This window comes from Acipenser ruthenus, chromosome 11 (assembly GCF_902713425.1).
Source record: "Acipenser ruthenus chromosome 11, fAciRut3.2 maternal haplotype, whole genome shotgun sequence".
NCBI lineage: Eukaryota > Metazoa > Chordata > Actinopteri > Acipenseriformes > Acipenseridae > Acipenser > Acipenser ruthenus.
The window spans coordinates 43,842,558-43,868,610 of NC_081199.1; the positions used below are offsets into that span (position 1 = coordinate 43,842,558).

The following is a 26,053-nucleotide window of genomic DNA, read 5'->3' on the forward strand; positions in this document are numbered from 1 at the left end:
CAATACAGGTTTTAGAAAGGGTTCACATTTCAACACATTGGGCTGTTTGTTTTTTTTTTGGGGGGGGGGGGGGGGGGGGGGTATATTAAGATATTTTATCTTCATCCACATATTTTGCTCTATGAAACTGAAATCTTGTCAATATCAGTAACACATTAGTACCTTAGTGTCATGCAAGGTTTTTATTATTATTATTATTATTATTTTAGACTAGATTATACTCCTTTACCGTTCCAAAATAATACAGCATAAACATGCTGCCACCTTGTGGACGTATTGGGTATAAACTAATAAAAAATGGTGTGTTTCACGGTGAGCAATATTGCACAGTATAGCATGTGTTCATAGTTAATTCTATTCTGCTAACAATATAGAAACACAATTAAGATTAAGTAAGGGTACCGGTAGTTTCAATTACATGCCAAATTAGCAATATGAAAAGGTATTGATGTAGTAATAATGTATTTATGCAGAGTGCTCTAGGCCACGCACTGTAATATCTTCACTTCACGTTTTCCCGTCGTTCGCTTCACTATTTGTACTATATTGGAAATAAATGAAAACGATAATAAAGGTAGATAGCCCATGCCTGACGTAATATACATCACATTATTGAAGATAACAACATCTCATCTCCACAGATTAATCACATCAATAAAATGTGTCACAGGTGACACATGAAGCCACCTAAATACATAAAGAAATTGCTTTCCCGCACGGCGCGGTGTATTTTCCCGTTGCATAGTTATTACATCAGTGGGAAGCGACGAGTTGAGAGAGGGACCGCTCGCTTGCTGTAGTTGTTCGTATTGTCTGGGCGGCGCATCGAATACACCCTTTTTTATCCATTAGCAACTCCTTCTGTCTCGTTTCCAACCCGTGCCACTGAAATGTCGGTTAATGAAATGTTCAGCGGCATTCAGGGATTCCTCAGTGCGGATCAGGATGTCAGAGAGGTAGTCGCTACAATAAGAATGACTAGATGTATGGATTTATTGCTGCTGTACTGCAGTGAGGCTGTTGTTAATGTAATATGTGTGACTATGAAGTTGTTTTTGTGATTTTATTTAATGCAGGATATCAGAAAAGTCGTGCAGGGACTGGAGCAGACTGCGAGGGAAATTCTTACAGTGCTCCAGAGTGTGCATCAGGCCTCTGGGTTTAAAGACAGTGAGTATCACAGTACAGCTCACCTCGGCTGTTGTTGTTATGAATAATAATAATATTATTATCATGAGACATTGTGGAAAGGGAGAGTATATGTCATTCAGTATGTAAAATGTGTACTATATGAAGGGATGGGAATAAGACTCCCATTGCACAGCAGTTTGATCCATTCCTGGTTTTGCTAGGAGTTTGACACACCTGAGCTTGTTACCTATGCACTGGGATGAATCAAGCTCGTAGTAAAACCAGGAATGAAAGAAACCGCTATGCAATAGGAGTCATATTTCCAGCCCTGATGTGAGAGGCGCACAGGGCATCCTCGTTTTCTCTCATGACTTTTTAGTTCCTCTGCTACTACAACAGAGCTGCCTTATTCCAGGTTATGTCCGCTGGTCTTGTGGGCGCAGCATGGAGGACTTCACTAAGGGGAGTTGCTTTGGTTTGGTTTTTATTCAGGAATATCAGCGATCACACAGCCTGTAACTCATTCAGGAATATCAGCGATCACACAGCCCGTAACTCATTCAGGAATATCAGCGATCACACAGCCCGTAACTCATTCAGGAATATCAGCGATCACACAGCCCGTAACTCATTCAGGAATATCAGCGATCACACAGCCTGTAACTCATTCAGGAATATCAGTGATCTCACAGCCTGTAACTCATTCAGGAATATCAGCGATCACACAGCCCGTAACTCATTCAGGAATATCAGCGATCACACAGCCCGTAACTCATTCAGGAATATCAGCGATCACACAGCCTGTAACTCATCCAGGAATATCAGCGATCACACAGCCCGTAACTCATTCAGGAATATCAGCGATCACACAGCCCGTAACTCATTCAGGAATATCAGCGATCACACAGCCTGTAACTCATTCAGGAATATCAGCGATCACACAGCCTGTAACTCATTCAGGAATATCAGCGATCACACAGCCCGTAACTCATTCAGGAATATCAGCGATCACACAGCCCGTAACTCATTCAGGAATATCAGCGATCACACAGCCCGTAACTCATTCAGGAATATCAGTGATCTCACAGCCTGTAACTCATCCAGGAATATCCGTGATCACACAGCCTGTAACTCATTCAGGAATATCAGCGATCACACAGCCTGTAACTCATTCAGGAATATCAGCGATCACACAGCCTGTAACTCATTCAGGAATATCAGCGATCACACAGCCTGTAACTCATTCAGGAATATCAGCGATCACACAGCCTGTAACTCATTCAGGAATATCAGCGATCTCACAGCCTGTAACTCATTCAGGAATATCAGTGATCACACAGCCTGTAACTCATTCAGGAATATCAGCGATCTCACAGCCTGTAACTCATTCAGGAATATCAGTGATCACACAGCCTGTAACTCATTTGTTCCCCAGTTCCTAGTAAATGCCAAAGGGGCCGGGAGCTGTTCTGCACAGTGAGGAGTCACCTGGGAGACCTGAAGACTAAGTTTCCTGCAGAGCAGTATTACAGGTGAGGCTTATCAAGCACCTCCAGTCTTTCATTTAACCCTTTAAGGTACAAGGGACATGTGTGTCCCACGAATATAAAATTCTGCTAACTATCTTATATTTGAAATAAAATACTGACAGCCTGGATCTGCTCATCCAAATGGTCAGTTTCCTCCTTGTGATATTTGAGTCACTTTCAAATGCATTTTCAGAAGAAACCATTTGAACGGCCGCTCAATTCCTTGTCTATGTTAAGATGTTCAGGATCAGGCGCATTGGGGTGAGCGGGTGGTTCTCAATTCCGTGTGTGTTAAGTAGGGTTGGAACAATAATCGATTATCGTGATATTATCGATAATGTTTTTGCATCGATAATTGTATTGCGTTGAAAAATAATTATCGATAATCATTTTATCGTCCGTTACCCACTATGATATGCTTGTGTGTAACAGTAACTCTGCATTGAAGCAGTAAGACAGGACTTAACTGTGCGCGAGGCGTAACACATGATCTGTGCTCACTGCGTAGTGGGAAGTTGTAACATGTGACGTAAGATTCACCAAGTAAAGGCAAACGTTTGAGCTAATGGCGATGGCAACTGCAGAAACTACCAAACCTTCCGAAAAGATTTTAGAAAAAAGAAACAGCATCAGTCCTGTGTGGCAGTTTTTTGGAGTGACAGAAAGTGATCCGCAAGGTAATAAGCCCGTCTGTAGGCAGTGTGGAAAAGCTGATATTTTTGAGTCGCAATTTATATATATGTATTTTTTTTAAAACACTTTTTTTTAATAAGTAGCCTATATTTCAAAAGTTGAAAAGCTACCAAACAAACATTTGGTTATATTATTTGTGCTTTTTAGTAACCAACCATTGTTTCATAACTTTTATTAAAGATGCTGGTCTTTTTGAAAATTGTCTAGTTTTATTTCTTCTAAACTCATAGAGGCAGTTGTCATATTGCTCAAGTATATATAGCTTTAAATTTGGTAAATTCCAAGACATTTTACATATGTTATTTTTTCAGCCGATAATCATGATTATCGTGATAATTTACAGCCGATAATTGATAACTGAAAATGTCATTATCGTCCAACCCTAGTGTTAAGATGTAGAGGATCAGGCGCATTGAGGTGAGCGGGTGGTTCTCAATTCCGTGTGTGTTAAGATGTAGAGGATCAGGCGCATTGAGGTGAGCGGGTGGTTCTCAATTCCGTGTGTGTTAAGATGTAGAGGATCAGGCGCATTGAGGTGAGCGGGTGGTTCTCTGTTCTGTGTGTATGTTTTCAATGCAATGCAATGCAATGCAATCTGCTGCTGAAAGTTTGAAGCACTAATGGTACATTTCCCTGGAGGATATGCAAGGCTCCCCTCTTTTTTTTTTTTTTTTTTTTTTTTTTTTTTTTTTTCTTATAGCTGATTAAAGTGTCATTCCCAGTAGTACCTCTAGATGTCACTGCAGTCTGGTTTTTGTGTTCGTTGCTTAGATCAATGAGATGAGCCATTAATGAGAGTATTTGTTCTCTCTCTCTCTCTCTCTCTCTCTCTCTCTAGGTTTCATGAGCACTGGAGGTTTGTTTTACAGCGTCTGGCTTTTCTAGCAGCCTTCGTTGTGTATCTGGAAAGTGAAACGCTAGTGACTCGAGAAGAGGTCACACAGATACTAGGCAGTAAGTTCACTTCAGTCTGTGTTCTATACAATTCAATTGGTGCTTTAATCTAAATGTAAAAGGATCAGCCACCCTCAGTAGTAATCAGGTTATTTCTAATGATGTTCTTTATAAAGGTGATGTTTGATCTACTTTTGCCATATTAATGGTGTTATTTCCCACTGTAATATTAGGAGACCATAAATGATTTTTAAAAAGCTCTTGCATGCCTTCATTATGCTTACTTTAAAATACTGATTACCATTTCAGTAGAGTCCGTGCCGACCACCTGCAGTACTGAGGAGACCTCTTCTCATGGCTGTGCTTGTTTCCCTTGCAGTTGAAGTGAACAGAGAAAAAGGCTTTCACCTTGACATTGAGGATTATCTGTCGGGTGTTCTGACTATGGCCAGTGAGCTGGTAAGAAGCTCTGTTAATTGTGAAAAAAAGCATTTGATATCTGGGCTGTAGAGCAGTGGAATTGTAATGCACAGCGGCTGCTGTGAAAGCATCCCCATGTTTGTTTGTTTGTTTGTTTTTCAATCAGTCCAGACTGGCTGTGAACAGCGTCACTGCGGGAGATTACAGCCGGCCCCTGCGAATCTCCAACTTCATCAACGAGCTGGACTCGGGCTTCCGTCTCCTGAACCTGAAGAACGACCCGCTGCGCAAGCGCTACGACGGGCTCAAGTACGACGTGAAGAAGATCGAGGAGGTGGTGTACGATCTCTCCATCAGGGGGCTGGCCAGGGAGCCGGGGAGCGGCGGAGAGGAATAGAAACACGAGAGGGGGCCGGGAATGCGATCGCTCGTCTGCTCGGCTTTGTGTTCGATAGGAGCCAGTATTCAAAACAAGGGAACGAGGGGGGTGGCTGCGTTCTCTTAGGATAAAGCCGCGTTCTCTTAGGATAAAGCCGCGTTCTCTTAGGATAAAGCCGCGTTCTCTTTGCATTGCTCTGTTCATTTGACTTGTAATTTGCGAATGGAATTAAGAACGGGGGCGACCAAACGTTTTTGAAATGGTCGCCTCGCTGTTATCCAGGAAACCGTTCAGAAGAAACTCAGAACGCAGCCGTTCAGTCGTCGTGCATCACCAGAGTAGACCAGTAACTCTTCTCTGTGTTTCCTATTGCGTTTCACATCTTCAAGAGAAAAGGTAATGGTAGTGAAATAACACACAAATAACACACGGGGCTTCACAAATACCCCATGCTACATCACAAGATCTTCACAGTGCATTGGAAAACAATAGCAATTGATGCAGCTCTCTGCAGTGTGCGTGTTGCAAGGGTTACTGATATGCTTTTGTAATAATTCAGTGTAGCCATATTTCAATTTTCAATTTTTTTTTTTTTTTTTTTTCAATTTATTATTATTTTTTTTTAAGATGCACCAGTCTGAATTTGGTGTTGCATTATAAATGGCATTTTAGAAATGCTCCCTGAAATCTCAAACAGTAGCCCTTTTAAACATGTACTGTAGGCATGCATGTATTGAATACAATGTAGTTATTGTCCACACTAACTCTTCTATGGTCTTTGTCATGCACCATGTCATCTTCCACGACACTCAATTACTGCTATTATAGGATTTAAAAATCACAGAATACGTCCAGCGATACAGTTCCTAGAGTCACACAGATTTTTTTAAATGGTTCGATACAGAATCTTTCATGTGTTGTATTGTTTTAAATTTACACAACTGGGCACGCTAGAAAGAGGCACCTTGTTACTTCACCTTGGTGCATGGCTACTGTGTATTTAGCACATTCAAGGAAACCGTATCCCCTTTGTGAAACCTGTTTATCTTACATGTGCTCTATTTCATTAGTTTGTTTTAGATCCTCAAAAGCATGGCAGTAACACTACTTTTGAAATTATAATGTATACCAAAGTGTTTTTTTTTGTTTTGTTTTCATCACATGAACTGTATGATTTTGAACTTGTATAATGTGCTTGTAAAAGAAGAGACATCAATCAATGCCATGTGTTTATTAGTCCAGGAGCTGCGTGCGTGTGGAGCAGACACCGAATCGATTACTGCCCAAGAACCTTAGAATTACAGTCATTGTTCATATCCTTACCTCAGCAAATCTGTGTGCCAACTTTGGATGACAAGAGAGAGAAACGACTTCCAAAGAATGCAAATCCCTCTTTTAAGGCAACAGAAAAAACAGTTTGGGTAGCTGAACTACAGTAAATGTTTACATATAACTTGTCTGGTGTTCTTTATTGTTTTGCATTCAGTTTCTGAGAAAACAAACATTGAAATTTTGTTTAAAGTCTTGATACATTACAAGAAAAAAAAAAAAGATCTGTATCTTCTATATAATCTCGTGTTCAGTTCCAGTTACACAGTGTGTCCTTGGCCTTGGCATTAGGCTGGCCTCAGTGCTTCGGCACTGGGCTCTGCTGCTGCTGCTGCTGCTGCTGCTGCTGCAGTGTTGTTACACAGCAATGCAGTGTTACTGTACAGCGCTTCTTTTTATTTCTATTGCATGCAAAGTAAGGAAGCTTGTGCAGTGAGGGCCTGGTAACGTAGGCTGAGGAATCTCCACCAATAAAGATCTGAAACTAAAAAAAAGCCATATGCATACATGCTTCAATAACATCATGTATCTGTTTAAGAGAACGCTACTATATACTTTTGAAACTGCTAATCCCGAATCAGCCAGGCCCATTGTGTGGCTGTTTATCACTTGGTACAAACTCCACTACTGCAGAACAGGAACGCTGTGTTTAAAAAAACGAAATGAAAAGCAGGAGGCTGCTGTGATTCTCCAGTCAGCGCAGTGCGTGCACGTAACACAATGAAAGGGCTTCAGAAATGTAAAAAGCTTCTTTTCATAGAAGCACTTGGTGTGACATTGAGAGACCATTCTGTTCAATTGCATAGAAATGCTTTATTTCTGTTTTGTTTTTTTTGTAAATGTGAAAATGGCTTAAACTGTTTTAGAAAGTGCTCTAGTTGTTGTCAGGGTGTGTTTTCAGCAATAAGATTTAATGTTCTACTATTTTTGGACTGATTTTTAATGCCTGTTCAAAAATGTAATGAAACAGCCTCTAATAAAAGATATGTGAAGCTGAGTAAACGGTCTGAGCCTGGTTCAGGATAATACAAGCTGAACAAAATCCACTGATGGGTTAACATTGTTTCATTGTGCATTGCGCCTCCTGGTGTTGTGAAGCTTTCCTCTTGTATCCTAACTTCTCTGTTATTATTGCTACCACAAAACACCATAAGCATGAGGTCCAACCAAGTCCTAAATATTCATCTGAAATCTTTTGAAATATTCCATCATGCATAAAAGGCAGTGCTTTCTGGCTCTGAGATACTCTGTGCATGTCAGGCTACACAATACGAAATACAATTCTGCTAGCGTTCCAAGCTGGTGGCCTGAGTAAACTTGGCAGACAGTGGGCTTGGATGTTTCAGTGTGAGACCGGACATGCTTCACACACACTGGCTGCTGTGCTACTGCCAGTCAGACTCCTCCTGCATAGCGGTTTGATCCACTCCTGGGTTTACTGTGAATGTAATAAGACACACCTGATCTGATTGTTACCTATACACTGTGGCTAATCAAGCACATACTAAAACCTGGAAGGGGTGAAACTGCTGTGCAATAGGAGTCTCATGTCCATCCCTGCCGTAATACACTAAAGAAACAAGGAGCTCCCACCCATAAGCTGCGCTGTGTATAAAACCTGCCTCCAGCTGCAGCATCATTCCAGTTGTCTGGTTGGGTCACAAGCTGTCCTGTTCATAGACTCTTTAGAATCCATGTGTCCTGAAAGCATTCCGGAAGAGAAAACTGAAATCACCACTCGTGTTGTCATATTTGCATATAAACCGAGGACGCAAGATAATACTCTCTTTGTATTCCAGAAGGGGTTAAAAAGTATGACAAGACATGTTTACATTTCACTTTTTATATAATTCACAGTATTTCACACAAAAGGCAATGTTAACGTATAGGTATTTTAAATTTACAAAAAAAAAAAGAATAATAATACGAATTTAAAATTAAAAAACGTTCACCATCTTTTTGAGATCTCATGGAGGTTACTGTAACTATTCTACATTATAATGTCTCCATAAAGGTGCACACGGTTTCTATCTATGAACTGGTACAGTGCTGCATCACACGCAGGCTGTGGGGGCTCTCTGAGATCCAGTCAGTGCTGTGCTCCACACGGTTTCTATCTCTGAACTGGTACAGTGCTTCATCACACGCAGGCTGTGGGGGCTCTTTGAGATCCAGTCAGTGCTGTGCTCCACACGGTTTCTATCTCTGAAGTGGTACAGTGCTCCATCACACGCAGGCTGTGGGGGCTCTCTGAGATCCAGTCAGTGCTGTGCTCCACACGGTTTCTATCTCTGAACTGGTACAATGCTTCATCACACACAGGCTGTGGGGGCTCTTTGAGATCCAGTCAGTGCTGTGCTCCACACGGTTTCTATCTCTGAAGTGGTACAGTGCTCCATCACACGCAGGCTGTGGGGGCTCTCTGAGATCCAGTCAGTGCTGTGCTCCACACGGTTTCTATCTCTGAACTGGTACAGTGCTGCAGTGCCGCATCACACGCAGGCTGTGGGGGCTCTTTGAGATCCAGTCAGTGCTGTGCTCACAAACATACTGGAATGAATAGAGCACCATGTGCATTGCTCTTATTCACTGCAGTATTGTATGAATTGTGAATCACTCCCTCTATTAGCGGTTTATCATCTGCAGCACGTTTCATTATTCAATAGGTTTTACATGTTCATGGCAGCTTTTGTAACTGCTGTTTCAGAAGACACTGATGGGGACTGGGAATACAATGAAGAATGACATGCATACTGTACATTATAAACTAGTTAAGAGAACCGATTGCGTGGCAAAACATCTGTTAAGATATCTAGTGAATACATCCTTGCTGTATAGATGGGGACTCTTAAGTTTGTTTGGCTCACACACTGGTCTTTTGATCAGTGTCACGATTATTTGTATTTTCTGTCAGCCTCTATCAATACTCAATAGCAGCCAACACTGAAGGGGTTAAGAGGTGATGACATCACAAGCTTCTAACACAAGTCTGCTGAACACAAGCTGACTGGGGGAAAAAAGAATTCCTGGTATAACTAGCAGGATACTGCCAAACTCTGAGAGTAATATTGCCCATTTCAGATACTCCTCCTGGCAGGACTATAGAAGAGTTTACACAGACGCATGGACAGCATAACGCTCAGTAAGATTGCTTCAGGAACAATCCCTCAGTGGATTTATGACCCTTGGATTAATAACAACATCAAAACAGTAACGCGATTGAATTTCCAAACAAAACAGTATGTTCAGAATGTTATATAAATCAAGGGGTGTTCTATAATACTTTGAGCCCATTCATTTAAACCAGTCGTGTCTTTTTGTTCACAGTACTTTTTACATTATTTATGTTGGATGAAACAAATACCTTCTTTTTTTACGCTTTTTCCAGATTCTGCTGCAGATACAACACATGAAAATAAATATTATTGCCATTGGATGGGGAGCTCCAAAATACAGTGAGAAAAGTAGACAGAACTACAGATTCAACAGAATTGACTTTCCCTTTACCCTCCTGAACACTCGGACAAATTTGCAGTGAGTCAAACAAAAAAAAGATTTCAGAGAAGGGTTTAGTGTCACAGTTCATTATGGTATGCTCCATTACATATTTTCAGTAGCTTGTGCACATTCACAAAATAACATTGTTACCCCTTACTAATTATCACTCATGCTTGATCGTTTAAGAATTTAACACAGAACCCCAACAGTAAGAATATATGTTTTTTGTTCTTCATTATTCCTTCTCCAAAAGGTAAAACAACACAGTGCAAAAGAGCCGGGCTCATCTGCATTCGTGGTTCTAGAGCTTTTAACCTCATCTCACCAACGGGACAGGACACCAAAAGCCACATTCATGGTCTCAGCCAGTGATTGTTTAGTTTTGTCAAAGAGAACAATGAAACTGCTCAATTCCAGGTGGGCCCATTCTTACGCCATTCATTTGCGTTTTCAGTTTTGCGTTTAATTCTAATGAGTGCTCTCGGAATTTCTTTTAACGGTCCAAATTCCTCCACTTTCTTACTTTATATCCATTAAAAAAAAAGTAGACGTTGAACAAGTAGCAGCTGCATTGTTCTCCACTGGTCTCATGACCCAGTGTTTTGGAGGCAGTGCTCCAGGTGGGTGTGTGCTCATATCCTGAGTCTCTACCTGCACAGCGTGATGTTAGGAGTGGGTCTGCACAGTGCTGATCATGATGTTAGGAGCGGGTCTGCACAGTGCTGATCATGATGTTAGGAGCCGGTCTGCACAGTGCTGATCATGATGTTAGGAGCGGGTCTGCACAGTGCTGATCATGATGTTAGGAGCCGGTCTGCACAGCGTGATCATGATGTTAGGAGCGGGTCTGCACAGTGCTGATCATGATATTAGGAGCGGGTCTGCACAGTGCTGATCATGGTGTTAGGAGCGGGTCTGCACAGTGATGATCATGATGTTAGGAGCGGGTCTGCACAGTGCTGATCATGATGTTAGGAGCCGGTCTGCACAGCATGATCATGATGTTAGGAGCCGGTCTGCACAGTGCTGATCATGATGTTAGGAGCGGGTCTGCACAGCGTGATCATGATGTTAGGAGCGGGTCTGCACAGTGCTGATCATGATGTTAGGAGCCGGTCTGCACGGTGCTGATCATGATGTTAGGAGCCGGTCTGCACAGTGCTGATCATGATGTTAGGAGCGGGTCTGCACAGTGCTGATCATGGTGTTAGGAGCGGGTCTGCACAGTGCTGATCATGATGTTAGGAGCCGGTCTGCACAGTGCTGATCATGGTGTTAGGAGAGGGTCTGCACAGTGCTGATCATGATGTTAGGAGCCGGTCTGCACAGCGTGATCATGATGTTAGGAGCAGGTCTGCACAGTGCTGATCATGATGTTAGGAGTGGGTCTGCACAGTGCTGATCATGATGTTAGGAGTGGGTCTGCACAGTGCTGATCATGATGTTAGGAGCGGGTCTGCACAGTGCTGATCATGATGTTAGGAGTGGGTCTGCACAGTGCTGATCATGATGTTAGGAGCGGGTCTGCACAGTGCTGATCATGATGTTAGGAGCGGGTCTGCACAGTGATGATCATGATGTTAGGAGCGGGTCTGCACAGCGTGATCACGATGTTAGGAGAGGGTCTGCACGGTGCTGATCATGGTGTTAGGAGCGGGTCTGCACAGTGCTGATCATGATGTTAGGAGCCGGTCTGCACAGTGCTGATCATGATGTTAGGAGCGGGTCTGCACGGTGCTGATCATGATGTTAGGAGCGGGTCTGCACAGCGTGATCATGATGTTAGGAGCCGGTCTGCACAGCATGATCATGATGTTAGGAGCCAGTCTGCACGGTGCTGATCATGATGTTAGGAGCGGGTCTGCACAGCGTGATCATGATGTTAGGAGCCGGTCTGCACAGTGCTGATCATGGTGTTAGGAGCCGGTCTGCACAGTGCTGATCATGATGTTAGGAGCGGGTCTGCACAGTGCTGATCATGGTGTTAGGAGCCGGTCTGCACAGCATGATCATGATGTTAGGAGCCGGTCTGCACAGTGCTGATCATGATGTTAGGAGCCGGTCTGCACAGCGTGATCATGATGTTAGGAGCAGGTCTGCACAGTGCTGATCATGATGTTAGGAGTGGGTCTGCACAGTGCTGATCATGATGTTAGGAGTGGGTCTGCACAGTGCTGATCATGATGTTAGGAGCGGGTCTGCACAGTGCTGATCATGATGTTAGGAGTGGGTCTGCACAGTGCTGATCATGATGTTAGGAGCGGGTCTGCACAGTGCTGATCATGATGTTAGGAGCGGGTCTGCACAGTGATGATCATGATGTTAGGAGCGGGTCTGCACAGCGTGATCACGATGTTAGGAGAGGGTCTGCACGGTGCTGATCATGGTGTTAGGAGCGGGTCTGCACAGTGCTGATCATGATGTTAGGAGCCGGTCTGCACAGTGCTGATCATGATGTTAGGAGCGGGTCTGCACGGTGCTGATCATGATGTTAGGAGCGGGTCTGCACAGCGTGATCATGATGTTAGGAGCCGGTCTGCACAGCATGATCATGATGTTAGGAGCCAGTCTGCACGGTGCTGATCATGATGTTAGGAGCGGGTCTGCACAGCGTGATCATGATGTTAGGAGCCGGTCTGCACAGTGCTGATCATGGTGTTAGGAGCCGGTCTGCACAGTGCTGATCATGATGTTAGGAGCGGGTCTGCACAGTGCTGATCATGGTGTTAGGAGCCGGTCTGCACAGCATGATCATGATGTTAGGAGCCGGTCTGCACAGTGCTGATCATGATGTTAGGAGAGGGTCTGCACAGCGTGATCATGATGTTAGGAGCGGGTCTGCACAGTGCTGATCATGATGTTAGGAGCCGGTCTGCACAGTGCTGATCATGGTGTTAGGAGCCGGTCTGCACGGTGCTGATCATGATGTTAGGAGCGGGTCTGCACAGTGCTGATCATGGTGTTAGGAGCGGGTCTGCACAGCGTGATCATGATGTTATGAGCGGGTCTGCACAGTGCTGATCATGGTGTTAGGAGCCGGTCTGCACAGTGATGATCATGATGTTAGGAGCGGGTCTGCACAGTGATGATCATGGTGTTAGGAGCGGGTCTGCACAGTGCTGATCATGATGTTAGGAGCCGGTCTGCACAGCGTGATCATGATGTTAGGAGCCAGTCTGCACAGTGCTGATCATGATGTTAGGAGCGGGTCTGCACAGTGCTGATCATGATGTTAGGAGCGGGTCTGCACAGTGCTGATCATGATGTTCGGCAGGGCGTTGCGCCTCTTCTTCCAGAGACCCAGCTCGTGGGAGTATCTCTTGACTTGGCAGAACCACTGTAGCGTCCGGGATCTCTCAGCCGCTCGGAGCACGAAGGCCTCACGCTGGATGTCGAGCAGCTCGAAGGTGTCGTCACAGTCCGGGTCTGCAGACACCACGCAGTTACTGAGACGGACAGGTTCCCTGAGCACCGCCAACTTCCCGCTGCTCTTATCCTTGATGAGCACCAGGACGGCCTCCCTCACGGGCTCCCGCTGGGCTGGGCTGTCCGAACACGCCCCCCCGTCGAGGTTCATGTGGACCATCAGCAGCACGTGCACGCTCTGGAACTTCAGGGCCTTGCTGCCCTTCCTGACCCACTGTCCGTCTGCAGGCTGGGACAGCTGCATCTGGCCTTCCATGACGAAGCGTGTGCTCTCCCGTGGCCAGCCCGTGCTCTTCATGGAAAGCTCCCTCATCTCGATGTTGATCACATCCCTGTTCTTGCGGCTGTCCCGGCGGAAGGAGCGCAGGGACCAGGAGCCGCCCTCCTGCTTGCTCTTCATGTTGATGTGCTCCAGGTGGGACTCCACGCGGCTCTTGGCCTCTCGCAGGCTGCTGTGGTCCGGGTGCTTCTCTGTGGTGGCTTTGCTGATCCGGCTCAGCAGTAAGGGGTACTTGGTGACTCTCTGCAGCGGCGCCATCAGGAAGGACCGCAGGTTCATGCGCCGCAGAGCGCTGTTATCGTTTTGGGAAACGTCGAGAAAGATCCTGTAACAACAATAAAAAACAAATAAAAGCAGGACATTAATAGCGTAGCGTCGGGTTCAATAGTGATCCTGCACATGATGACTCCATTAGATCTGTTTACACACAAACAATAGGCTGAGCTTTACTAGTACAACCCTACAGTATGTAACATACATGAAATCAGCAACAAATATGATAAAATGTACCTATATCAACTATACATGAAATAATATTGTATCGAAAAAAAGGACTATACAGAAAACGATATTGTAGTAATAATAAAGAATTCTGATCATAAATACAGCAGTAAAGATGGATAGGCAAAATATTTTACTACTAAGCACAGTCTATTCTGTATAGGCACTGTGATTGAAGCCTGACTTTGTTACACCTTCACAATGTGGTTTAGTTCTCCACACCTGAGCAGCTCTTTCTCTTTCTCCAGGGTGTTGAGCATGTTGATTGAAGTGGATTGCTGGAGGCAGTAGGTCTGAAATGCTGGAAGCATGTTGACAAACTCTAAAAATATCTCGCCAATGCACACATTCAGAAGATCTTCATCTCCCTGCAAAAAACAAACAAACAAACAGTGACAGACACTGTAAGGACTGAAGAGAGCGAGTCACGGCACTCCAGAGAAAAACAAATAATGTAACTGGACCACCCTGTGGATCACACCACCATCTGAGATTTGTTTTATACAGTAGAAAACATCATTCTTTGTCTTGGCTTGTATTCTATCTTTGGTTTATTGACAGTATAAAATCCAGAGTATGGTGTTGCCAGCTCACCTGATCGATACCGTCTTGCAGAAGCTCAGTGAACTTCTCATTCACTTCTAGGAGTTCCTGGACATTGCTGAACACCACAGACAGCTGCTCGGAGGTCAGGAGTCCAGCCGTCTGCATGGGGAAGTAAAACTCCTCCCTGATGATCCTCAGATCCTCCCCATAGCTGCACTCGGTGTTCATGAACTCCAGGATGGCCTCCTTGCGCTCGATCCTCAGCTTCGCACATTTATCACAAAGACTGTCCCTCCTGCCTGCCCCGGGCTCCGACACCGAGTCCCGCTCCCCGCAGTCCGAGCACGGTCTGTGAGACTCCCAGGCCTTGATGTCTGTCTGCCTCTTCCTCCAGTTCTTGGCCATGGCTGTCCCGATGCCGCTGTCTGCTCGCTCCACCTCGCTCCGCGGCTCCTCCTCTTCCTCCTCCTCCTTGTCATCGGTCAGCCCCACGACCCCGCTGTCGCTGCTCAGGCTGCTCCAGCGCTGCTTGGCTCGATGGGAGGTGTTTGGGCTGCCCCCGTCCTGCCCTGTCTTGCGCTCCGACCCGCAGCTGTGAAGGCTGTTCTTTTTGGCCACAACTGAACCTGGGGAGAAAACAGGTGCACTTTTTCTGCACTTGAATTAAAAGGGTTTCTACTTTTGCAAGCAGGCAATGGTTAAAGCAATACAGACAATCAGCATCTACTGTGCTGCATAGTGAGACCACAGCCTCTAAAATTTTAATACAATTGCTGCATGTTAATTGAAGATAGAATGCAGAGTGGCATGTAGAATGCAGAGTGGCATATAGAATGCAGAGTGGCATGTAGAATGCAGAGTGGCATATAGAATGCAGAGTAGTGTGTACTGGCACTTTTTTTCCCCCATTTCAAACATTGGTCTAGAAAAGAATGCGGCTCAAGTCACAACTACAGTGAGTTTGGTGTGTATTCGTCCACATCACGAAACTATCATACACTGCATAGAGAGGCCCCAGACTATTGCACACTCTGCCTTTGTCTGTTCCACTGTGTTGCGCTGTGCTTTCAGCTCGTACCAGCCTCTCTCTCCTGGTGCCTTCGCTGGCTGTGAAGCCGGGCTGCTGCGGCGATCTTCATCTCCAGCTGCTTCCTCTTGGCAGCGTCGGCAGGCATGGGGTCGCTGAAGTGGGGCCGCAGCCGGCACTCTCTCTGAGCCTTCACGGACTCGGGGGCGTCAGAGGCAGCGTCTGAACTGGACCTCCGGCAAGCAGGGCTGGGGTGCTGAAAGGACAAGTACAGTGGAGGGGACACCTTGAAAAGGGAGCAGTTCTGCAGGGTAAAGATTTCTATTTTGTTTTTCTGTAGGTGTATATATGTCTGTCTGTCTGTACGTATGTATGTGTGTGTGTATGACTCTTTAGATCAATACCTACTCTTTGCAACACTGTCGACACAATGTTTGGAAACCTGTTTCAGTGCCTGGCAGGCAGATCCAGGTGTTAACCCATACTGGCAGCAAAACAGAAATCATTTTGGATAAGGAGAGGACAAGCATGCCTTTGTTTTATCGGTGGCAGTAAGCTTAGTCATTACGTTGTTGTACGGATTTTACAGATGTGATGACATGTCTTAGATTGAAATCAGACTGCACATGCATGCAGAGTTACAGAGAGTCTCAGTCTACAGTGCTTTAGAAATGAAAAAGAAAAGGAGAGATTTCTTTAAGATGACGCTCTCTATGGTCTGTCACCTCTATGGTCTGTCACCTCTCATCATGTATTCTGATCACGCATTGCACAATACAACACATTGCCACAGAGCCGAGTGCCACTTCCCTAGCATTACCAGATCATTTTGCTGTTCAATTTTTAAACTGGCTGGGCAGTGTCTCCCCAGGTAAAGGTTGATAATGTTAAAGCTCTCTGGCTGGGCAGTGTCTCCCCAGGTAAAGGTTGATAATGTTAAAGCTCTCTGACCGGGCAGTGTCTCCCCAGGTAAAGGTTGATAATGTTAAAGCTCTCTGACTGGGCAGTGTCTACCCAGGTAGTTGATAATGTTAAAGCTCTCTGGCTGGGCAGTGTCTCCCCAGATAAAGGTTGATAATGTTAAAGCTCTATGGCTGGGCAGTGTCTCCCCAGGTAAAGGTTGATAATGTTAAAGCTCTCTGGCTGGGCAGTGTCTCCCCAGATAAAGGTTGATAATGTTAAAGCTCTATGGCTGGGCAGTGTCTCCCCAGGTAAAGGTTGATAATGTTAAAGCTCTCTGTTTGGGCAGTGTCTCCCCAGGTAAAGGTTGATAATGTTAAAGCTCTCTGACTGGGCAGTGTCTCCCCAGGTAGTTGATAATGTTAAAGCTCTCTGGCTAGGCAGTGTCTCCCCAGATAAAGGTTGATAATGTTAAAGCTCTATGGCTGGGCAGTGTCTCCCCAGGTAAAGGTTGATAATGTTAAAGCTCCATGGCTGGGCAGTGTCTCCCCGGGTAGTTGATAATGTTAAAGCATTCTTACACATGGTTCTGCAGGTTGTGCTCCAGAAGGCTGGATATTTGCCTCTGTGCTGCAGGCCATCGTTGTCATGGAAACCGCTCTGGATTGATTGCTTTCTCCTTGAGCAGTGATGTCAGCTTTGTCAACGTCATGTGAGGCCGTGACCAGAGCCTCAGTAGCGGTTTCTGCACTGCAGCTGGGGACAATGAGATAGCAGGCCCTGAATTATTATCACTCTACCAACAAGACATTACAATATCACATTACAATTAGGTATGAGGAAAGGTCATCCTCAATCAGAGACAAACAGCAACCCAGGTAGATAAGCAGACAGACAGACAGACAGGGACAGGGAGAGATATGCTCAACCAGGCTGAAACTCATTTCAAAGTGGATTCACGCAATGGGATGCAATTAATTGTGTTTTCCGCAGCTTTGATCATCTCAAGCCATTCAACTAAGACACATTAATGATTCATAGGTTGCAAGTTGCATTTGTATCAATACTAATTCACGAAAGAGCTCAGAAATGCATCTGTTCCTGCAGAGTAAGAGTATTTCACTGTCCACAGGGACACATACAGGACAAAAAAACATGATCACAACCACATTGTTGTATTTCACATAGAAGAAATCCTCTGATGCATAAATGTGTTATTACTATTCCAGGTATTAGAGATGTTAATGGACTACTTCCCCAAAACAACAAAGCTGTACACTATCTGTACCCATCTGACCAGGAAATATTCTGGACAAGGGCTTCTTAACCACTTGACACATGAAAGAGAGAAATAGCATCGTTTACAGTGTCACGCCAACACAGAGAAATAGCATCGTTTACAGTGTCACGCCAACACAGAGAAATAGCATCGTTTACAGTGTCACGCCAACACAGAGGAATAGCATCGTTTACAGTGTCACGCCAACACAGAGGAATAGCATCGTTTACAGTGTCACGCCAACACAGAGAAATAGCATCGTTTACAGTGTCACGCCAACACAGAGAAATAGCATCGTTTACAGTGTCACACCAACACAGAGAAATAGCATCGTTTACAGTGTCACACCAACACAGAGAAATAGCATCGTTTACAGTGTGATGCCAACACAGAGAAATAGCATCGTTTACAGTGTCACGCCAACACAGAGGAATAGCATCGTTTACAGTGTCACGCCAACACAGAGGAATAGCATCGTTTACAGTGTCACACCAACACAGAGAAATAGCATCGTTTACAGTGTCACGCCAACACAGAGAAATAGCATCGTTTACAGTGTCACGCCAACACAGAGAAATAGCATCGTTTACAGTGTCACGCCAACACAGAGGAATAGCATCGTTTACAGTGTCACGCCAACATAGAGAAATAGCATCGTTTACAGTGTCACGCCAACACAGAGAAATAGCATCGTTTACAGTGTCACGCCAACACAGAGAAATAGCATCGTTTACAGTGTCACGCCAACACAGAGAAATAGCATCGTTTACAGTGTCACGCCAACACAGAGAAATAGCATCGTTTACAGTGTCACGCCAACACAGAGAAATAGCATCGTTTACAGTGTCACGCCAACACAGAGGAATAGCATCGTTTACAGTGTCACGCCAACACAGAGAAATAGCATCGTTTACAGTGTCACGCCAACACAGAGAAATAGCATCGTTTACAGTGTCACGCCAACACAGAGAAATAGCATCGTTTACAGTGTCACGCCAACACAGAGAAATAGCATCGTTTACAGTGTCACACCAACACAGAGAAATAGCATCGTTTACAGTGTCACGCCAACACAGAGGAATAGCATCGTTTACAGTGTCACGCCAACATAGAGAAATAGCATCGTTTACAGTGTCACGCCAACACAGAGAAATAGCATCGTTTACAGTGTCACGCCAACACAGAGAAATAGCATCGTTTACAGTGTCACACCAACACAGAGAAATAGCATCGTTTACAGTGTCACGCCAACACAGAGAAATAGCATCGTTTACAGTGTGACACCAACACAGAGAAATAGCATCGTTTACAGTGTCACGCCAACACAGAGAAATAGCATCGTTTACAGTGTCACGCCAACACAGAGAAATAGCATCGTTTACAGTGTCACGCCAACACAGAGAAATAGCATCGTTTACAGTGTCACGCCAACACAGAGGAATAGCATCGTTTACAGTGTCACGCCAACACAGAGAAATAGCATCGTTTACAGTGTCACGCCAACACAGAGAAATAGCATCGTTTACAGTGTCACGCCAACACAGAGGAATAGCATCGTTTACAGTGTCACGCCAACACAGAGAAATAGCATCGTTTACAGTGTCACACCAACACAGAGAAATAGCATCGTTTACAGTGTCACGCCAACACAGAGAAATAGCATCGTTTACAGTGTCACGCCAACACAGAGAAATAGCATCGTTTCCAGGGCCGATTTTAATCACATACACATTTTAAGACTGCTTTGAACGCTGTCGTACACGTGGATTATCACAAGGAATCCTGGAATCGCTTCCTTTTCTGCTAAATCTAACAAAGAGCAGATGGTCCTGCAATTGTCCCTTGAAATAAATGTGATACACACTGATGGATTTCTCCTGCAATACAAGCGAAGCAGCTACATTGCGTACCTTGTGGAACGCAGGCTTGATGATGTGACGTTCATTATCTCACTCAATTAAACACAGCAGAACTGATTAGCATCAAACTGCACAACCTGATTACAGTCAGTGCTTCACAGGTTTCACGTTTTAGAAAGATCAGATGGGCCTCATACCACAATATAGCCTAACCCTAATAACACACCCCATACCACGATATACCCTAACCCTAATAACACACCCCATACCACGATATACCCTAACCCTAATAACACACCCCATACCACGATATACCCTAACCCTAATAACACACCCCATACCACGATATACCCTAACCCTAATAACACACCCCATACCACGATATACCCTAACCCTAATAACACACCCCATACCACGATATACCCTAACCCTAATAACACACCCCATACCACGATATACCCTAACCCTAATAACACACCCCATACCACGATATACCCTAACCCTAATAACACACCCCATACCACGATATACCCTAACCCTAATAACACACCCCATACCACGATATACCCTAACCCTAATAACACACCCCATACCACGATATGCCCTAACCCTAATAACACACCCCATACCACGATATACCCTAACCCTAATAACACACCCCATACCACGATATACCCTAACCCTAATAACACACCCCATACCACGATATACCCTAACCCTAATAACACACCCCATACCACGATATACCCTAACCCTAATAACACACCCCATACCACGATATACCCTAACCCTAATAACATGCCCCATACCACGATATGCGCACTTTTTCACAGTCAGGCTGTGCCACAATGAAAGAGAAGATCCAATGTAAAAAGAAATGGAAAAGATCTGATAAAAGCTGTAAAAAAGGCTAAATATGCTTCTGGTGTGAAAAACAAAGTAAAGCTTACAGCAGTATAATAATGCACTGACTGTGTGAGGTTTGTTTCTGCAAAATACCTACATTTAATAAACTTTTCTGTTTTCTTAAAGCACATTTAAAATGCATGGATGTGTGTTACGATGACTATAATAAAAAGGGGGATTTCAGAAAGGTACCCTTGCAGTTAATAATAACCTGAAGCCTCAATGTAATAAGAGATCTCAGATAAAACCGTGCAATATATACTGCATACACCCCCAGGGCTGGATTTAAAGTGTTAAAGATGCAGGCTCAGCCATTGTGCTGCTTTGGAAAGGTACGTAAGATGAAGCACGATCAAAGGTGCATGTATCTGAGCGGAGTTTAGCATTTTAGAGTGCTTTTGATTATTCACACGAGCAGCAGGGTTATGTGAAACAGTGCTCAAAGCATTGCATTGCATCTCGTTTGCAAGGGGGTCCAGCACATTTTTATTGACTCCCCTTTCTGTTTTATTCTGCTCTTGACATGAATAGAAATGTCAAAATACAGAACTGTTTACTTTACCTTTACAAGAAAGGAGAGCTGCATCTTTGCCATAACCCACTATTTTCTTTAATGACGTTTCAACCTGTGTCACCCGATCTGAGAGTAGGGTTGCCAACAGGCTCCAGAATCTCGGGACACTTTAAGGCAGGTCAGGTTTTGTAACTCACCTCTCTAAACTGCAATATATTCGACATGTAAAGTGAGTGTGAATTGTGCAAACTGTCACTAAATTAATTGAATTGTTTTACTTAGTTGTTACCAAAAGCACACACCTGCCTGCGAGGATCGTTTCCATCAATCAGACCTATATAGCAGCTCATTGGTCTTCTGAGTCTCTGACTGGGCGGGACTGTGTGAAGCAAGACATATTAAACAAATAGAAACTTTACCTGCTGCCACAAGGTTAAATGAAAGAGTGCAGGTGAGTGCACAGTTGTCTATAATAATGGTGCTGCACTATTTTGATAGATATTGTTTACTGTATAAAAAAAATTCAAGCAATACTCGTTGTTACGAGGCTCTCCGGATAGAATCGCCAACACAATTAAACAATTACATACATTTACTAAACTGCTCAAGCAATTCACATTCACTTTACATGTCGAATACATTGAGTTTAGAGAGGTGAGTTAAAAAAAACCTGACCTGCTAGACTGGAGCCTGTTGACAACCCTATCTGAGAGCTGTGAGGAAAGAAATACTGTGATGAGTGAACTCAATCTCCCTGCAAAATGAAACCCACGTTGAGTTAAATGCACCGTGTGTGTAACACATCAAACAGGCTACGAAATAGTTTTAAAATGATTTTAATAAAACATAGCAGTTCCCAAATGGTTAAACTTATATTGGCACATTACAATAACGTAAAATGTGATTTACTAAAGCATACTGTTCAACAACGTCTTGCACATCTGACAGTTGTAAAGTTACAAAAAAAAATTATTTCTGTGCACCAATTAATTTTTTTCTCTCAGTATGATCTCTAGAACACGTCTCAGACAAAGCAACAACGCAAAAAAGTCTAACAGTTTGCCGTTACTATATATATTACAGGATTACTGCATAACTTTACTCCATGAAAAGTGTGATGTGATTGTGCTGTTGCATACGGGGGTATGTTTGCATTCAGCAGCTGCGTGGCGTGTTTAGTGCGTGCACCACCAGTAATAGTGAGTTGAGAGCTGCGACAGAGTTCATCAAACGTGTTCTTGTTATTAAATACAACAGTTACGTTCAATACCAGAGCGTACTCGGAGGAGCAAGGCAAGCGCTTCCACCAGGATATGCTGGACTTTGAACGCCGCTACCAAGGACAGTATAACAAGAACATGATGGGAGACTACATTTGGGGGCTGATTCGTGAAAGTGATTTACAGTATAATCGTAAATCTCGAAAAACTACTCACTTCTAAATCTTTTGTAGTCATTTTTGCATTACTTTAGTATAAATACATGTTAATTTGGATTCATATGTTGTTTTTTTTCTGACTTTATGTGAATGAAAAGACACAAATTCGCCCGTTTTCTCATTGGAAATAGGTACATTTCAAAATATCACTGTCCTGGTCACAAAAACAAAGTTTGTGGGGAATAATAGCCATTTTCTATACTTTTGAGGCATAAGCAATTAGGAAATAACACTTACTACCCAGGAACAAAAAAAAAAAAAAAATTGTTACACGGTGTTATTATTAATGTTTGTGATTGGAGGAATTCACACCCACTGGGAAATAAAGGCAGAAGTGTAGATGTAAAGCTAAATTATAGGTGTGGTTTCACACTGCCTAATGTTACCTTGGGTAAGGTAGTCCCATGTTTGTGCTGCATTGGGGGCTGTGGAACCCACAGTAAAGCTGAATATAACGCTGGGTCTAGCAGCAGGTAAGCATTGGCTTATGGTTCATGGACTTTAACTGTGGCTCAGATTGTCAGAAAAGGTTAAGAAAGCTACTGTCCACGCAGCGCTGTGTCAGAATGATTCGAGTGCCTGGCTGAGGAAAGCTACTGTCCACGCAGCGCTGTGTCAGAATGATTCGAGTGCCTGGCTGAGGAAAGCTACTGTCCACGCAGCGCTGTGTCAGAATGATTCGAGTGCCTGGCTGAGGAAAGCTACTGTCCACGCAGCGCTGTGTCAGAATGATTCGAGTGCCTGGCTGAGGAAAGCTACTGTCCACGCAGCGCTGTGTCAGAATGATTCGAGTGCCTGGCTGAGGAAAGCTACTGTCCACGCAGCGCTGTGTCAGAATGATTCGAGTGCCTGGCTGAGGAAAGCTACTGTCCACGCAGCAATGTGGCTTGAGCATTTCCTCATCTTGTCTCAGGCGGATGTAAACTGAATAAGCAGTCACTGTTGAAGTTCAATGGTCAGCTCTCATGAATAATAATGATAGTGAGCACACTAGTGCCAGTTCATAACTATTGAACCTGAATGAACAGAGAGAGCAAATACAATAAAGCAGGAGGGTTCCTGCAGGGTTTGAACTGTATAAATCTGATACAACTGGTATGCTTTGGCTGTAGAACTCTGTAATTCCAGGTTCATTGAATCAACTTGGTATACAGTATGTATGGCCACATCTAGAGTACCTCTGTATTGAATGGGATTACATCAAAAGGTTTTTCTGTTATCTAAATTGGTTACTTATTTGAGGGGATGGAGATTACAATTAGGCACTCTACCCAAATAGGGGTGGGTCTCTCAGCTGTGTTATAAACATCACGCTGAAATGTTTTGCATTTAATGGTGGTCAGCTGAGAGTGTGAGCAATGTTTTTCACCTAAAGTTTAATTGCATTAACTGGAATAGTTGCAATCAGTTTATAGTTACAGTAACCTGATTGTAACTATTCCAGTTTTGTTAGATCGCACTCCAATACAGAAAGCTTTTTCTTGGTTATTACTTATTTATTGCAGTTTGCTTGACTTACCTTTTCTTGATCAGATCGAAAGCTGAGCCAATGAACCCCTCTTTCATTTTGCAGATTTTAACCCCGTAGCTGGACAGATCGGTCGCCTCGAGCAGCAGCGACGGGCAGCAGGTGGACTGGGTCTCGGCTGCCTGAGGTTCATCCGGAGAGGAGAAGTCTTTGCTAAATTTCTTTTTGCTTTGATGTTGGTTTACCCCATTCCCTCCCCCATGGGGTAACGGAGACCTCGGTATCGGACTTGTGCATATTGGGCTGACTAGACTCTCTGATTGACAGGTGCTGTCAGGGGCTGCACTGTCCTCTTGACAACTGAGCTGTTCCGCAGGACCCCTGCTGTCACATGACCTGCTTTCAAATTCCACCCTCTCTGAGCAGCATCCCGGGTCTGCAGGAGACACGTTGTTCAGGTTTTTCTGTGGAGCTGTCTGGCAGCCCCCCTCACTCGTCTGCTCTGTGACTGGTTTACCAGCAGCCCCTTCCTCTGCCCAGGAGCCTCCCTCGCTTGGTCTCTGAGCCGTCCCCTCGACGGCTGAGGCTTGACCGGTCTCTCTTTTTCGCATGCTCTTGAACTCCTCAAAAGTAGGGATGTGCAGCCGTCCCTTTGAGTACCTCTTCCTGCCCGCAGCCGTCAGCGACAGCTCCCTGCATTCTGCTTTGCTGCTGTGCTGCGTAATGGACTCGGACGTTCGGGATTTCACTACTTCTCCACATTGCTCCACTGAGTGGAGGTTCAGGTTTGGGGTGCTGCTCTGCCTCCTGAGCTGCAGTCTTCTCCTAACCTCCTGCTTGATCTCCTCGGGGCTGGTTATCCTGCGGGCAAACGAGGATGTCTGCCTGTTCACTGCAGCGCTGCACTGACTCGGAGCGGAGCGCTCCTCAGGCCCCTCGCAGCAGTCTACTGAACAACCGCTGCTGCACTTCCTGGGAGTCCCATTCTCAATAGAATCCTTAGCAACTGGCTCACCCAAGGAGGCTTGGGGGGGGCGTATCGGTTTCTTAGGCTCTGAGACCTTGACGCTTTGAAGTCTTAGCTTCTCCTTTAACCCTCTTATGGCATCTCCATTCATGATCTTCTCGTTGAGCGCAGGAAAGAGCCACTGTGGTGCCCTGGTAAACAGAGGAAGGTCTCTTCGCACAGGCACTCTCCGGGAGTACAAGGGGGTGTTGTCCAAAGCGGGCCCCAGAAGTCCCTCGGAAGAGAAGGAGTCGTACCAGTGACTGGTGGCTGTGCAATGAAAGATAAACTCGCTGTCCACGCTTTTGAATGGAGGGCTGAAACTGTACAGACTGGAGTCTGACACGGCGGTCCAGTGAATGTTCTCCATGCTCCGATACAACCTGCTCCTGGTGTTGTTCACACACAGGCTGGCCCACTTCGCAGCACACTCCTCTCCAGGGAGCAGCCGTGGGTCAACGTGCTTTAGAGGATGCACGCTGCTTGTGGAACAGCACCTCGGACCCAGGCTGTGGCAGCGTGGCATGACCTGGCACTGCCCCTGCTCTCCGTGCAGGCTGCTCGTGGAACAGCACCTCGGACCCAGGCCGTGGCAGTGTGGCATGACCTGGCACTGCCCCAGCTCTCCGTGCAGGCTGCTGTACGGCACAGCAGCTGGACTGGAGAAGGCTGACAAGGGATCTCCAAGGACAGACAAGGACGTCGGCAGGTTGCTCAGAGATCTCTCAGAGTCAATGCTGCAGCCAGCAGGAGATCCTGCCGCTGAGCAGTCACATGGTGTGGCTTTCACATCTGGCATTGAGGCTCCTGAAGTCCTCGACTCCATACTTCCAAGAAAACCCAGAGGACAAATGCCCTGTGAAGATGGAAAATACAAACACAAATGAACGGGATGCATCTGTTACATCATACATTCTTAAACAAAGGGAGTTATTATTACTATTATTACTATTATCGACAGCAGCACAATAGGGATATGTTATTAAAAGTTTGAACATGTTACACAGTTTAGAAGGCAAAGTAAAGAGTA

The 26,053-nt window shown here is 44.8% G+C and overlaps 2 protein-coding genes across 5 annotated transcripts in view; one reads left to right on the top strand and one right to left on the bottom strand.

Annotated features, from left to right (window-relative positions):
* The first annotated feature begins 708 nt into the window (after positions 1 to 708).
* Positions 709 to 6,499, top strand: LOC117426732 (translin). Of its 2 annotated transcripts, XM_034044647.3 has the most exons (6): positions 714 to 956; positions 1,077 to 1,170; positions 2,567 to 2,663; positions 4,192 to 4,307; positions 4,627 to 4,706; positions 4,834 to 6,499. In XM_034044647.3, exons 1-6 carry the CDS (start codon positions 891 to 893, stop codon positions 5,062 to 5,064), a joined length of 684 nt encoding a protein of 227 aa, XP_033900538.1. In that variant the 5' UTR covers positions 714 to 890; the 3' UTR covers positions 5,065 to 6,499. The 2 variants fall into 2 exon arrangements, with proteins under 2 accessions (XP_033900539.1, XP_033900538.1); XM_034044648.3 differs by lacking the exon at positions 4,627 to 4,706 and having other exon boundaries at positions 709 to 956.
* LOC117426731 (dynamin-binding protein-like) overlaps positions 5,622 to 26,053 on the bottom strand; it is a 44,600-nt gene continuing 24,168 nt past the window's right edge. For all 3 annotated transcript variants that reach the window (XM_034044645.2, XM_034044646.2, XM_034925285.2), the window contains 6 exons: positions 24,069 to 25,879; positions 17,135 to 17,309; positions 15,705 to 15,909; positions 14,675 to 15,252; positions 14,303 to 14,448; positions 5,622 to 13,904 (listed from right to left, as the gene is read on the bottom strand). In XM_034044645.2, coding sequence (XP_033900536.1) covers positions 13,106 to 13,904; positions 14,303 to 14,448; positions 14,675 to 15,252; positions 15,705 to 15,909; positions 17,135 to 17,309; positions 24,069 to 25,849 — 3,684 coding nt within the window. In that variant the 5' untranslated portion in view covers positions 25,850 to 25,879 and the 3' untranslated portion in view covers positions 5,622 to 13,105. The remainder of the gene's footprint in view (positions 13,905 to 14,302; positions 14,449 to 14,674; positions 15,253 to 15,704; positions 15,910 to 17,134; positions 17,310 to 24,068; positions 25,880 to 26,053) is intronic.

Bases quoted from the DNA above. Each gene is read 5' to 3' on its own strand.
- LOC117426732 (XM_034044648.3), top strand. From the start codon at position 891: ATGTCGGTTAATGAAATGTTCAGCGGCATTCAGGGATTCCTCAGTGCG. The intron at 1,171-2,566 runs GTGAGTATCACA...TTTGTTCCCCAG, and splicing joins GGCCTCTGGGTTTAAAGACA to TTCCTAGTAAATGCCAAAGG. The intron at 2,664-4,191 runs GTGAGGCTTATC...CTCTCTCTCTAG, and splicing joins CCTGCAGAGCAGTATTACAG to GTTTCATGAGCACTGGAGGT.